At 51.3% G+C, this 14,459-nt stretch overlaps 7 protein-coding genes across 8 annotated transcripts; 4 read left to right on the forward strand and 3 right to left on the reverse strand.

Moving 5' to 3' along the window:
- Nucleotides 1-24: 24 nt before the first annotated feature.
- Nucleotides 25-1,454, forward strand: EKO05_0005954 (Glucan 1,3-beta-glucosidase; the record flags this gene model as incomplete). The annotated part of the gene is made up of 4 exons (XM_038939694.1): nt 25-95; nt 146-232; nt 280-1,018; nt 1,074-1,454. 4 exons carry the CDS (start codon nt 25-27, stop codon nt 1,452-1,454), a joined length of 1,278 nt encoding a protein of 425 aa, XP_038798967.1.
- Nucleotides 1,455-1,707: 253 nt separating this feature from the next.
- Nucleotides 1,708-3,195, reverse strand: EKO05_0005955 (DNA helicase; the record flags this gene model as incomplete). The annotated part of the gene is made up of 1 exon (XM_059636701.1): nt 1,708-3,195. One exon carries the CDS (start codon nt 3,193-3,195, stop codon nt 1,708-1,710), a length of 1,488 nt encoding a protein of 495 aa, XP_059492684.1.
- A 140-nt stretch (nt 3,196-3,335) lies between these two features.
- On the reverse strand, nt 3,336-6,825 carry EKO05_0005956 (DNA helicase; the record flags this gene model as incomplete). Its single annotated transcript, XM_059636702.1, has 7 exons — nt 3,336-3,441; nt 3,490-3,644; nt 3,695-4,273; nt 4,329-6,274; nt 6,323-6,364; nt 6,412-6,585; nt 6,633-6,825. The coding sequence occupies 7 exons, from the start codon at nt 6,823-6,825 to the stop codon at nt 3,336-3,338; spliced, it is 3,195 nt and encodes a 1,064-aa protein (XP_059492685.1).
- A 559-nt stretch (nt 6,826-7,384) lies between these two features.
- Nucleotides 7,385-9,153, reverse strand: EKO05_0005957 (UDP-galactose transporter Gms1; the record flags this gene model as incomplete). The annotated part of the gene is made up of 5 exons (XM_059636703.1): nt 7,385-7,612; nt 7,662-8,540; nt 8,598-8,705; nt 8,844-8,873; nt 8,926-9,153. 5 exons carry the CDS (start codon nt 9,151-9,153, stop codon nt 7,385-7,387), a joined length of 1,473 nt encoding a protein of 490 aa, XP_059492686.1.
- Nucleotides 9,154-9,628: 475 nt separating this feature from the next.
- Nucleotides 9,629-10,318, forward strand: EKO05_0005958 (uncharacterized protein; the record flags this gene model as incomplete). Its single annotated transcript, XM_059636704.1, has 2 exons — nt 9,629-9,702; nt 9,862-10,318. The coding sequence occupies 2 exons, from the start codon at nt 9,629-9,631 to the stop codon at nt 10,316-10,318; spliced, it is 531 nt and encodes a 176-aa protein (XP_059492687.1).
- A 1,486-nt stretch (nt 10,319-11,804) lies between these two features.
- On the forward strand, nt 11,805-12,587 carry EKO05_0005959 (uncharacterized protein; the record flags this gene model as incomplete). Its single annotated transcript, XM_038945882.1, has 1 exon — nt 11,805-12,587. The coding sequence occupies one exon, from the start codon at nt 11,805-11,807 to the stop codon at nt 12,585-12,587; it is 783 nt and encodes a 260-aa protein (XP_038798969.1).
- A 437-nt stretch (nt 12,588-13,024) lies between these two features.
- Nucleotides 13,025-13,865, forward strand: EKO05_0005960 (protein that induces appearance of [PIN+] prion when overproduced; the record flags this gene model as incomplete). Of its 2 annotated transcripts, XM_059636705.1 has the most annotated exons (3): nt 13,025-13,078; nt 13,132-13,771; nt 13,825-13,865. In XM_059636705.1, 3 exons carry the CDS (start codon nt 13,025-13,027, stop codon nt 13,863-13,865), a joined length of 735 nt encoding a protein of 244 aa, XP_059492688.1. The 2 variants fall into 2 exon arrangements, with proteins under 2 accessions (XP_059492688.1, XP_038798970.1); XM_038939922.2 differs by having other exon boundaries at nt 13,132-13,865.
- Between the last annotated feature and the right edge of the window lie 594 nt (nt 13,866-14,459).

Raw genomic sequence — 14,459 nt, forward strand, 5'->3', positions numbered from 1 at the left:
CACTGCCTCGGTACCTGCTCAACCATGCGACTTCGTGCCACCTTGTCAGCCATCTTGGTCAGTGCGAGTGCTCTTGTACACGCAGCACCATCGAGGTACGTCACCTAAGCACGCAACAGACTACATGTCCAATAACCGAACGCAGTACATCCCAAAAGAGAAGCGTCGACTTCAATTGGGGCAGCACCAAAGTCCGTGGCGTCAACCTGGGAGGATGGCTGGTCCTTGAACCGTGAGTTTGCACACACGTTTACATGTACTCGACCAATACCACAACAGGTTCATCACCCCCTCGATGTTCGAGTCCCACAGCACGCCCGACTACGCTGTCATCGACGAATGGACCCTCTGCGAGAAGCTCGGCAAGCAAGGCTGCTACGACGCCCTCAAACCCCACTGGGACTCGTTTGTCTCTCTGCAGGACTTCCAAAAGATCCGTGACGCTGGCTTCAACATGGTCCGCATCCCTATCGGCTACTGGTCTTACGTCGAGCCTTGGGGCCCCTTCACTTCAGGCGCAGCCCCTTACCTGGACAAAGCCATTACCTGGGCGCGCGAGACTGGACTCAAAGTCGTCATCGACCTGCACGGTGCGCCGAAGAGCCAGAACGGATTCGACCACAGCGGTCAAAAGCTGGCGTATCCGGCATGGGGCGATGCGGATAGTCTGGCGTACACGCACCAGACGCTCACGATCCTCAATGACAAGTATGCAAAGCCGGACATGCAAGACGTGGTCGTCGCCATCCAGCCCCTCAACGAGCCGTTTCTGGCAATGGTCCCGCAGGATACGGTCAGACAATTCTACCGCGATGCGTTCTACAATCTGCGCGAAGTGAGCGATACGCCCGTCATGTTCCACGATGGATTCGTCGACCCGAGCTGGATGAATGGGTTCCTTACGCCTCAGGATAACGGTGCTCAGGGAGTGATTGTCGATCATCATCAGTACCAGATCTTCGGTGACGGCCTTGTGGGCATGGGCGTCGAGCAGCATCTGGGTATGGCATGCAACGCAGTGAGTCGTATCCCATGGTCATACAAGTTGTACGTCGCTGACCACGCGATGACAGGTGGACACCTACGCTACGTCTGACAAGTGGACCATTGTCGGCGAGTGGTCCGGGGCTCTCACTGACTGCGCCCGTCACCTAAATGGCTTTGCATCCGGCTCGCGCATGGAAGGCAGTTACGCCGGTGCATCCTACGTCGGCTCCTGCACCGGCAAATCGGGCCAAGTCGACGCCTGGTCCCAAGCCTGGAAAGACAGTGTACGCAGGTACATTGAGGTTCAGCTCGACGCTTTCGAGGCCAAGACGCAGGGCTGGGTGTTTTGGAACTTCAAGACGGAGGGTAGCGCTGGAGAGTGGGATCTGTTTCAGCTGCTTGACGGCGGCGTGTTCCCGCAGCCGCTTGAGGGTCGCAAGTTTGAGAAGTACTGCACGAACTTTTGAGAATGAGGTGTAAGGGAATCACATGGTTGGTATCTGGGGCAATGGGCGGCAGGTGAGCAAGAACGACGAGAGGCATGCAGGACAACAAAATGGTTGGCTGCAATCATGTCTGTGTACTACGTTATATCGTACATGGAGTATCTAATGACAGAATAGCGACTAGCTGCGTTTGACCTGCGTCTTCCTATCGGATGTTGTCACATGGCTCATGTTGTCTTGATCGTCTGTCTTGAGCACTGCAGAGTCCGTCAGCTCATTCGTCCACAAGCTCCACAATGTCGCCGAACTGCTGAAACAACCATGGCTGGAGGCCCTGGAACGCCTCTGGGACCTGCTCGGTTTGTTCCTGTTCTTCCACCTGAACAGACCGTGCTGGAATCTGGTCCTCAGCCAATGTCTGCTTAGGATGCGAAGGATTCTCCGCTTCCCCAGCTGGAGGATTGTCAAGCAGGTTGAACAGGTCGTCGATGATATCATCGTCTACCAACTCGCCCTTTGCGCTTGCATCCGCAAGTTGAGTCAACACTTTCTCTTGCCGCATATCCCTGAGCTGTCGATCTAAGAGGTTCGACTTGGCTTCTTCAGCATGCTCCGTAAGACTACTGGTGCTGTTGAAAACCGGAGTCTTGATCTTTGAAACTGTTGCCCGAGTCTCAGGTGCTGCTGAAGTTGTTTTGGGCTTTGGAAGGTCAGCACTGACCACTTCGAGCGCGGTGAGATCAATGTCTGTCGGAAACTCGACATCTGCTGCTTCTTCTGCAGTGTCAACAGCAGCTAAGGTGCCGTAAACCTCTTCGTTCGTCATGTTCGTGGCATACGCTCCCTGCAAGTCTTGCGAGTCTGCCAGACCAACAATGGCTTCGCCGAACATTGAGTCGTCATCACCGAACGTATCGGATCCGCGAGAAGTGACTGGTACTTGATCAGAGAAGTACAGTGAGGTCGGTTCTTTGGAGTGTGATGGCTGTGTGGGAACTTCGGGGGCGAGCTCCTCGAGCTCAAGACCGCCGTACTCGCTCGAGGTCATAGGGTAGGTTGTCGGCTGGCTGAGGAACGAAAGTAGATGCTCACCGCCTTCTCCGTAACAGTAAGTAGGCTTTTTGTGCATGACAGAGTGAAGAGAAGATGGCACGTCTTTTTTCAGAATACTCTTGTGAAGGTTGTCAAGGCCTCGATAGTCGCGCGGCCCGTTGATTGCATACTCAATCTTTTGCTTCTTCTCCTGTTGGGTAAGATCTAGCTCTTCAATCGCAGTCGATGTCTTTCGCTTTGATGCCTGAAGTTGCAGCTTGGACTGGGTCTTAGTTGGCTGCACAGAGCCTTTAAAAGGCTGCAGATCCTGACTCACGTCTATCAATACACGCTTGGGCGCGGCCTTTTTTGGCGGCTTATCCATCCCGTGCTTGCAACAGTAATGTTTGCAAGCCGCCCTGTCTTTGCACTTGTGACTGCAAACCCATCTGCCGTTGGAGAGCTGGACAGGTGCAGCACTGTCGTTGTCTTCAGTGGTGATTAATGGATGCTTAGCTCGACCCTGTTCTTTCACCGGCTTGTTCTTGGTAGTGTTTTCCCTCGTAATGGCATTTGTTGTATTGGCGAAGTTGTCAATATGCTCGAAGTCGAGATCACCGCACATGACTTGGGCTAATGTCTCGTCATCGATGTCAGTGTCTCCAAAGTCATCGCTGGCAATCGATTTCTTTCGCTGCATTGGAGTGTTCTCGATCCGACGCCTGGACATGTTTGGCTGATGAGTTGCTGCAGGCTCCACTGCTTTTGTGACCTTTGACGGCAACATTGAGGAGGCTATCTTTGGGGTGACGGTCGCTCCTCGCATGCTTCCCGCTACAAAACTTTAGCTTGAGAGTGGCAGAACGAGTCTCACTCACCAATGCCTTCACACATGAGATAGCAATTGATCTTCTGGTCTGGACTTGTCAAGAACGCTGGAAACACTAGGCTCTGTCCAAGGCCGAGCTTAGGGCCACTAACACCAATCAGCATATCATAGCAGAAGGCGCATGTAGAGACTCACTTGATTCGAGCGAAATGTATTTTACGTCCATCAGACGTTTCTGCCAGCAGACATACATAGATAAGTTTGTTTGCAAACTTGTCCGGGGGCTTCTCATTGATGAATCCAATGTCGGCCTTGACTTGGATATTTACACCTTCTGGTGCTTTTGTTACCTTCATTGTACGGTTAGTAATGGCCCAATCGACTGGTCAGAAGAGCTTACAGATGATGGCTGGATATGGAGCGACACGCGGAGCTTCGGGAATGACTTCAAGGCGTTCAAGACTGTAAGACCAAAAGGCGGGTTCCTTCCGACGATTGTCTCGATTCGTCGCGCATCGGTAGCTTCAAGATCTTCGATGCCTCGAATACCAGCATTGACAAGCTTTCGAACCGATACAGGGCCAATAGTAGGAACTTGAATCATTTGCAAGGGACTGTCATCCCAGGCTCTTGATCCTAGAGAGCGCTCCAGCATTAGTGCACTGTGTATGCCCACTGAATCTCCAGAGCATATCTGACAGTCTATAATGCACCTGATCAGACTGCTGGTGGACTTGAATACCATTGCCACTTCTTGCAGGTACTGTTGTCTGTGCTTGCCTACTTCACCGTCCCACGACATCTCTGCCGAACCCAGTACGGACTGGATAATGAGCGACACTTTCTGAGCTGGTGAATCTAGATTGACCGGTATCGGAAAGCGAACAGACGGTGACTTGTTCAGACCCTTGTAAAGGCTCTTTTCGCCTTGACGAAAGCGCACCTTCGAGAACTCACTAGCTTGAGCTATTACAGAAAGCTACAAACAATATGGGTTAGTGGGCGCTTTACAGAAATCGAGTTGTGTGACTTACAATTTCCGATAACGTCGATTTAGGTTGGAGGTCGACGAACAATTTCATCGTTTCAAAGTGAACGTAGTAGCGTGCCATAGCGCGGCCGTACTCGGTGCATCGGAAGTGTTGTTCACCTATAGCAAGGTTATACTCTCGCAGTAGAGCAATGTCGCGAAAGCAGATGTCGTCAACCTGTTCTTGGATGCCCTGACCACTCCGTGAGCCCTCAAGCTTGTAGTAGGTTGGATTTTGCTGGAGCCGGACGTAGAGGAAGGTGCCCATGAGCCACTTTCTAGCCGAGTTCAGATCCCGAATTGTTCCAAGAACAATCTCGGCATTCATGTGGTCAATTAGATTAAGGTGCAGTTTGCTCTCGAGAACCTCTTCGCCAGTGACTAGTGTTTCATACCTTCGGACCTTGGTTTGTCGAGTCATGATGACTGCGATTGCGCTGTCGTCGAACTGGGGTCGACCAGCACGGCCGAGCATCTGCATCATTTCAAGATCAGAGTACTCCTGCATTCCATCTTGGGTCCATAACATCGTATTTTTGACAATGACAAGGTGACATGGCAGGTTAACTCCAACGGCCAATGTTGACGTACAGCAAATCACATTGATGTCACCCTGCAGGAAACCCTTCTCTACCTCCGTACGGTCGTCAGGGTCAAGACCAGCATGATGGAAAGCCACGCCTGAAGCAACCAGCTCGCGCAGGTCTTTGTTGTGGAGGCGTGGAGCTTGTGCTGGAGGGTTCCAAAGACGGTCGTATCCGCTTCTTGAGGCCCACCAATTTGCTATGAGCTTTGCAGTGTTGACAGTAGAGTTTCTCGTAGCACAGAAAACCATCATCGGCTTTCGTTCTGAATATTTGGTGATGATCTCTGGCAGTCTGGTATCGAGTTGCTTCTCGAAAGCGAAGTCGTTATTGTTGTGGCATACGTATCCACAGACATATCTTGTCAGCTTGACTGGGCGAAATTCTTCTCCAAACTTCTCCTTTGGGGCAGGGATATGCGGTTCCGCCGAGTTCTTCCCTAACCAAGACGCCACATCGTGAAAGTTAGGAATGGTCGCCGACAGTGCCACAAAACGAACATCGGTCCCGATAGACTTCATCCGCGACACTACGACCTCGAGGACAGCGCCGCGATCTTCCTTCAAGATATGGACCTCATCAATGAGGAACAGCTTAATGAGCTTCATCAACTTCTCGTGGTCCTTCCACTTCCTGGTCATGCTGTCCCATTTCTCGGGTGTGGTAATGATAATGTTTGCGCTCTGAACGTTGCGAAGGTCAGAAGCATCGCTATCCCCGGTAAGCCCGGCACACTTCAGACCAATCTGAGTGAACTTCTGGTCCCAATCTCGTTGTCTTTCAGAACAAAGCGCCTTTGTAGGGGCCTGATAAACGACTTTGTACTGGCCTGTTGTGTTTGTAGCGACAGCTCGGCAGACAGCAAGTTCCAGGATTGCCGTCTTCCCGCTGCCGGTAGGCGACGCGAGGACGAAGTTGTCGTTTGATTTGAAAACTCGGTCAAAACATTTGGACTGTATAGCATTGAACGTAGGAAACGGGAAAACTGTCCGGAGGCGATCTGGAAGATCCGAGATAGGTACAAGTGGAATGTCTTGCACGATCGGCGGCGAATGTGTTATGTTGACCGAAGTAGGCTTTGACCTTGTGTTTGTGACCTGCTGGAACGGACGGCCGATGTCCTGTCGTGGTGGCCCTGAACAAAAACCCCCGTCTTCAAAAGGGGACCTAGCATCTTCTCTCAAATTCACCATAGACTGAGGCGGTGTGGCTTCGAAACGGCGATGTTGTGAAGCCTGTTGGGATGTGTTAAACTCATGCTGTCCGGTTCGCCGTTTACTAGCATTTAACGCGGGGCTTGATGAGGCACCACACGGGATGTCAGAACTTGGCTCCAGAGGCTGATTGGGGTTGTATTCAAATCGATCTGTATTGTTAAGAAAAGTGATACATACGGTCAAGAAGTAGGACTTACTGAATGACTCGCGAACAGCATTCTTAGGGTAGACTTGCTCATCTGATACGAATTAACAAAACTCTATCATACCATGGAGAAATTTGTACTTCTGTCATCGTATATCTCCTGGTACGTTTGCTGAATTTGTGGCTGCGATCGTTCAGTTTCCATGATTCCGTTGCCGAAGAGCCTAGAAGAGGTAGGGGCTAAAGATAGCCGCGCTCGACCTTGTATGGCCTGACGCTGCCGGTCGTCGTACGGTTGCTGGAGCGTACGCTCATCTGTACCTCATCAGCTCAATCTTGCTTCTCTGTCGTTCGACGCTTACCAAACGAGTCGTACCCGTAATCATCATCTTCCACTACGTCGTACATGGGGTGATCGTGCTGGATAGTACGATAGCGTTGTCTAGGCACTACTGGTCTCGGTGTCTGCACGAATTGTGGCTGGAAAACGTTATATTGTGGTTGTGATGGTCTTTGCTGACCGGCTCCTTGTGAGAAGTAGTAGCGCTCACCCATGATCAGGACGCAGAAAGTATGTGAAACACAGTATCAAAGCATTCTTGGTAACACAAAGAAGCGATTGCATAAAACTCGGTGGAATCGCCGCCGGACGAAATGATTATGTGGCCAGAGGTGAGGTGAGAGGTGACGTGTGGGGTCGAGACGAAAGAAGAAGTTACGACGAAGGAAGTCGCAGCATCACGCGTCATCCCGGAACGCCACGCCTGACTTGCACAGTGCGAAGGCAGGGTTTCCAGTTTGATGGAGGTAATAGATACAGTAGCTAAGTCGATCCCTTCAAGTTGAAGGCATCGTGCATGGCTGCCCCACTTGAGCACAATACCAGGCTGTATAGCAGCAGTGGCGCTACCAAACACATCCGTCCAGTAGGCTTGTGTATTGATAGGCATCGCAGATTAGTTCCTAGTAAAGCGGGGCAATGTAATCCCTAATGTGTTGCAAATCGCGCATTGGATCCTGCTGTCCATAGCGTAGACTTGATGCTAGCACTTTGGACCCAGGTATCAACTCCGAGAATGGAGTAGAATGGTTGATGCTTCAGAATCCACAAGGCTCAAGCATTCCGCTTTGTAGATTGCCCACCTGTAGAGGGTGTAGCAAGCCTTGAGGTGCTATCAGCCCTTACTCTTGTGTCGGCGTGCTCGTTGCCGAAGGAAGACGGCCTATGATCTACTGTAGTCTTCTCAAAACTAGCTATCTTTACTGGCCCTTGTCGAGGACTGCGCTCTGGCTTGGTATATAAGTACGTTGCGAAGAGTACGACCAAAGTACCGATAAAGAACTACATTGGTTAGCAAATTTTTTGATATTGAGGCCGATTGTGCACTTACCGACCGGGTAACCCTGAAGTCGAACAAAGCTACGCTTACAACGCAGCTGATGATGATAGAAATGCTCGTAGCAAAGTTCTTGGCAATGTTGTCCGCGTAGTTGATGACAAGTGCAACGATGACGCCGCCCATAGCTTGGAATATGATGGCTGCCCACACCACCCAATTATATCCTGCGAAGAAGCCAGTCTTTGCAATGATCTCGCCGTCTTTCCATAAGACGCCCAGAAACAGCGCAGGGAACAACGACCAGAATGACAGCTGACAGTTGCGCACCCACAACGATGTGTTCTTGGTACTCGACTCTTTCAAGGTTTTCTCGAATGAAACACCTGCAAGGCCAGACAGGGCACAAGCTACCAAGACTGCAGCCAGGCCGACAGAGCTGTTCATTTCCGGGGAGACCATGCCGCGATCTTCCTTGATGCCCTCGTATGACCCAGATCGCGTCGTTAAGCGTACAACAGCATGGCTGCCAAGATCTCGTAGCTCTTCTAGCGATCGCGGCCAGGTTTTGGAATCAGGATCTCGCAGCGACTCCATTGTTGCAGGCTCGGCGGTATATCCTGGTAGCTGAACGATTGACACGCCAATCACTAATACGAGTAGAGACAGCCACTTGCGCGATGACAAACTCCTGCCCAGCATCAGGACACTGAACATGGCCGTGGTCAGGATCTTAAGCTGGTATGTGACTTGGAACGACGCCGCATCTAAATTGCTGACTGCTATGTACTGCAGTGTGTTCTGCAAGGTGTAGAGCAAGGCCGGTATCGCAAGCTTCCAGCTCTCGTTCGTGAACATGGCGGTTGTTAGGGCATGGAAGAGGGTCGCGACGGTCGTGTTCGATGGTAGGCTTTTGGACAGATCATAGAGAGCATGCATATATCCGTCAGCGCACTCATCATGCAGTAAACCTGTACTGGGCAAGCATACCATGGTCAAGCTTATTGCCAGCTTTATGACTTCATTTAAGAAGACGCTTGTGCTTGTGTGGTATCTCTGCCCACCAACGACGGGCATGACGCGCGAGTAGTGCATGATCTAGTCGCACGTCAGTCATCGTTTCTATCTCCAAACTCCGGTCCAGATCAAGAGTCGCCGCTGTCGCTCGTGGTCGATCGAGGGTGGTTGCGCCGAGTCGTGTCGAAGCTGCATACCGAGGCATGTGGGACGTCATACCAGAATGAGGGCCGAATTCTGAAAGGTGAGCTGCACGAGCATTAGTGAGTGATCTTTTGAAATAATGAGCTGCGCTGCATACTGTGACCAAAGAAATATGTTTCATCGATATGCCGCCCAGCGACCCTGACGCTGATCTGCTACCCATGATGCCTGAGCCGTACGAGGTACCAAAGAATTCCGAGGTTGCTTGAAGCCGCGTGAAGCTCGCAACTGTGTTGCGTACAGAGCTCACAGAACAACACGAAGCGAGACGAAGGACCCAGGAAAGAAGTGACAGTAGGTAGGACGCCGTATCGTCCGGCCGCATGCGGGAAACGGACCTTGAGCAGTGCGCAGTCAGCCATTGTCCGCCGAGATGACGAACGTCGACCCCAGAAAGCGGGCTATAGTTAGCGCCGATCCTGATTCAGGGCCCACTTTGTCCACCTCTTCATCTCAGCATGTTGATGTTCAAAACATCTCACCAGCCACCAGAGGGCGGACTGTGATCCTCAACAAGTCACGGCGCTTACACCGAGTAAAATCGCGGTTTCCCTATGTACTCGCGTAGCACCCGAGGACATAGTTTCATACCTCACTCCGGTACCATGGCTGTCAACGCCTTGTAAGGCGTTGCCACGTCAGCCCTATCGACTACAACCATTAGAAAAAGTAAAGGGGCAGTCCCTGTTTCTTTCCATGCAACTGAGAGGCTCGCTCGCTAGTGTAAAGAGTGACTTCTAGTTATGTGGGCCAAAGCTTTTCCAGGTTTGTATAAAATTCACTCTCTCAAGAGGATGTGAATGGCTCCTTCTGATTTCAATCTATACGTGGCACGACAGCCTGACCTCAGTAGCCTTTCATCTGGACAGACTTTGTAAGTATGCTGCATCACCTAGCAGTTCACCTGGTGGTGACCCAGGTATTTCCTGCATGTTGGCGTGCTTCGTCGACGACTCAGCTCGTATCTCTGTGACGCCCCAGGAACCTCCACTTTCAGCAGTCTGTCGGCACTCTTCTGACGAGATTTTCATAGAGCGAGGAATACCACAGCAAGCAACAACATCAGCCCAGCGATCGCGCCGATGATCATACCAGCCATGGCACCTCCTGCTAGATCGCGTGAACCTGTATTGGCAACACCGAGCTCGTTGGGAATACCGACTGTACCACTGGAAAGCGGTCGAGATGAGCTCGAAGGTGAAAAAGGTTGCACAGATATCGATGTCTCTGTCGATGCCCAACTCGCAGACACGTTGCCGAACATTTGTGGTAGCAGCACTACCCTACGTTTGTCGTACAGCAACTTCTCGATCCTCCACAACACCATCGCTCATTATCTGCTTTGCCTGTGCAGGGTGTCATCCGTGCTGTTCGCTCGGGGTTTTCGGTTTGGCAGAAGCTTAGTTAATTCTCTCTATTATATTCTGCGTCGGTACAGTAATCGATACACTGTTGCTTGTGAGTCTTTCTTCAAAGCTCCGTACATCTGATACCAATGTGATACATACCCATTGGGGTTTTCGCTCTCCATATTTTGTATGCTTGTTCTGACATAGTCCATTCGGAAAACAGTCGTCGCGAGTGTAGCCTTCAGAGATGTTACCCCAGGCCGGATTACGGCGCTCCAAGGCACAGCAGGTCATTGCGGGTCCGCCGGTACTTGCACATGGTGCGTATGGGCTTGAAGCAAGTAGAGCAGTGCCGAAGTTCGAGACGAGCGTCAGAGGAGAATGGAAAGCAAATGTCCAGGTTCAAACGAGAAGAAATCAATCCGATCCTCAAGTCTTCATAGGCACAGTATTGAAAGAAAAGGCTATCATTCTGGCGATGCACACCTAGAGGCAACAAGGCCGAAGGATCGCTAGCCTTGCACCAAAGTCCGATCCCCGTGACTTGTTCAGACTGCCAACCGCACATTGGCTGCGCATGATCGCAGCGATCGGGGCCAGAACCCTGACTTCTATCGGACAGCATGACCGGTGTATTCGACTGCGAACGTGAGTCGAGTAGAAATGGCTATTGCGTTGATGATAGAGCTCAAAGATTCAAGATATAGGTCTTGTAGGAGGTGAAAACTCTTGAGATCTGAAAACAATTACTCTGGATGTTCTGTTTGTCGCCAGTGACCTGCTTGTCCGATTGCGCATGCTAGAGTCCTGTTGGTCGCTTCCAAAACACCTCACGTGCTTCTCATTGGAACTGGGTCAGCATAAGGACACCGTGATCCTTATGCCTTCTGAAGACGAGTAAACCATGTGCAAACAGAACTTTGACCGATGCTCCTCGAGATGAAGATCGCGCCTTTTTTGCCGGAAGTAGGGCGTAGGTCGCCACGTGTGCCTTCATTTCACATATCTGGCTTGCTCTCGGAAAACTAGTAAATAGCACCTTCCGTTGGTGATCCCAAAGTTTCTGGCTGAAAAGATGACGGTGTTGAGTGTATGTTTGGAGATGCCCAAGAGTGTTGTTGTTGTCCGAGCGGACAGACTTTTAGCGCGCTGACCAGCTGGTTGTCAGGCGTGCATCTTTCACAATACCGCTCACATCAAGCATTACCACACGATGTATTTCTCCTGCGTTGTTTCGTATTCTGGGCCGCAGTCATTAGAGTTGCCAATGTTTCGGTTCTCATCAACTGCCGGGCATGGCCACGCCAAAGGCCAACGATGACGTGTCGATCCACTCCACGCGGCATCTGGAGTGCCCTCTTTGGGCTCGAAGCTCGCAGCTCGAAGCTTCGGACTGGAGAAGACGGCAAAAGCGCGAGCTTCCAGCTAAAAGCTCTGACTAACACCGCTAAAGCCGATATCTCATGGGATGTGGACATGCGCTAGCCTTGTTCGAATAGTTTGGGTATAGTCGACAAGGACATGGTTGCATTTCGTCATAAGTACTATCAGCTGTGAGCGGCACTACATAATAAATGTGCTTTCGCTCTTGGTGCTGACATCGATTTCTACTAACAACACGCCCATCATGTCTCTCAAATACAGTAAAGTCCTTGTTCTTGGCGCTACATCCGGCATTGGCTGGGCCCTGGCCGAGAAGATTGTACAAGACGGCAAACACGTTATTGTTGTTGGCCGACGACAAGAGAAGCTGGACGAATTCGCATCGAAGCACGGAGAAGACAATGTTTCGACCAAGGCTTTCGATATCACCAAGCTTGACGAGATACCAAAGTTCGTCCAAGACATCACCAAGGAGCACCCAGATCTCGACTCTGTTATTTTAAACTCTGGAATCCAGCGTGGCTTTGACTTCTCAAAACCCGACACTGTCGACCTAGATGTACTGGAGCTGGAGTTCCGCACAAACTACCTGTCGTACATGCATCTGACGACAGCCTTCATTCCTTTTCTGCAGAAAAAAGACAATGAGACAAGCCTGATCTACACAACGTCTGGACTGGCCCTTCTCCCACTGCCTAGGTGTCCGAACTACTGTGCCTCGAAGGCTGCGCTGCATCACATGATCCTGGTCATCCGTGAGCAGCTCCGAGCCGGACCAGGCAACATCAAGGTCATTGAGATTTTCCCGCCAGCGGTCCAGACCGAACTACACGACGAGAAGCACCAGCCCGACATCAAAGATGGGGGTAGCATCGGCATGCCGTTGAATGAGTTTACAGACGAGGCTTGGAAGAAGTTGACGAACGGCGATGAGCAGATCCCGGTTGGTTTTGTTAGCAACGTCTTTGAAAAGTTCGAGAAGACAAGGCAGGGCATGTTTCATGATATCATGATGAAGATGCACTAGATATCAACGAGCTGCGGAGGAGGATGAGAAAGAGAGCGTTAATGGACTTGAGTAGATAAGTATTACTCGAGCAGCGCTACTGAGAAATAATATAGAACTTCATTGCCAATGTTCAACGCCAGGTAGAAATCGCATGCAATGACTGACGCCTTTGACGTCTGTGTTCCGGGCTTCACACGGACGTTGCGCAAGCAATAAAGGCTGCGCCACGATCTAAAACAGGTGCGGCACGAGCTGCCGAACTCCTTAAGGTCCCCACTTCATGGATACCGCGGATAGACGATCCCTCGTAACCAACGAAGTTTCGAACAACACAACACTCCCACTTGTAACTTCGCGTTGCCTACTTCTGACATACCAACAGTATGCTCTGCCTGTGCATATGTTCAGGACCGCCTGCTGACACGTTATAGCCTCCGTCCACACAATCTTGCACCATGAGCTCTTTCCAGAATGCGATGATCAACCGGTCGCTGGGCGACATCAAGAACGTATGTCGCGCTTCTCGACCTCACAAAGCCGTGTATTGAAACGTGCCCATCAGAACCTTCAATTTCTGCTCGAGTCCGAAGTCATCACCCCCGCTCAGCACGATGCCATGCTGCAGCAGCTCCCCGTTTCCGCCGAGAACTCGACGCGCGCCCTGCCCTCAGCACCCGCGCAGCAAGTCACGAACCAGCTTTCGCAGATGAACCTCCAACCTACACCCTCGCATACACCCGCTCCGGCGTCAGAGAAGAAGCAGAATATCGGTTACTATGCTGACAGCCTTGCGAACCCCCCACCGCCAGCCTACCCATCCACACCCTCTCTCCCCGTCGGCCCTACCATCCTCGCATACGCTTCCGCCATGTACCAGTACAATGCGCAAGACGCTGGCGATTTGGCTCTGCTGCCCAACGACAAGGTCGCCGTCACAGAGTACATGAACGCCGAATGGTGGAAGGGCAAGAACGAGCGCACCGGACAGGAAGGCATCTTCCCTGCCTCGTACGTGCGCAAAGAAGAAAAGTCCATGGTCCCTGCTCCCAGCAACTACGGCAACATGCCGCTCGACGTCTCCAACGGTGCCGCATCGGGCCCTGTCGCCGCTCAACAGGCTGCTCCGGGCGAGCCGAGCAAGTTTGAGCAAGGCGGAAAGAAGTTTGGCAAGAAGTTGGGCAACGCGGCCATCTTCGGTGCAGGTGCGACTATTGGCGGCAAAATTGTGAACGGCATTTTCTGATCGTATGTACAGGTGCGACTATCGGTGGCAACATCGTCAACTCTATCTTCTGAGCAGGTAACTCATGTTGGCCGCTTTTCCATACCTGGCTAGTTTGGCGTTTTGGGTTTTGGGTAGTGAGTGCTTTCTGTTCTTTCATGGTGATGACCCCTTCACTGTTCTGACAACTGTCAGATGTTTCGTTATTTTCATTAGATCTTTCATCCTGGGTCTCGAAAATGAAAGTTTCTTCTATCACCTGGTGCCTTGTTTGCGCTCGCCAGCAGCTGTCATTTCATATATGTTGTCGTCATGCTCCCGAATGCAACACCTTCAGAACACTAGCAGGTAAGCTTCCGCTCACCCGATAGCTAATACCTTCTAGGAGAACGATGTTGACGTGCGATTATAACCCGGTCTGCCTAGCTCGTAGAGCCGTAGAGTAGGAAGATTCCAGTGACTAACCATATGATATTTACACTAAGAAGTGTTCGCTGCAGCTACAAAAACGGCATGTGATAGATACATCATCTGGTCCCTGTCATCTAAACCTTACACCGCCTCACACAAGCCTTAGTTGCTCCTAGTTATTCGCGGGGTGAGTGCTGGCGGAAAGCTAGTAGGCACTGTAGCGGTTATGAGGAGATAGGAATGTGGTATCGGGATAG

This window comes from Ascochyta rabiei, chromosome 9, assembly GCF_004011695.2.
Source record: "Ascochyta rabiei chromosome 9, complete sequence".
NCBI lineage: Eukaryota > Fungi > Ascomycota > Dothideomycetes > Pleosporales > Didymellaceae > Ascochyta > Ascochyta rabiei.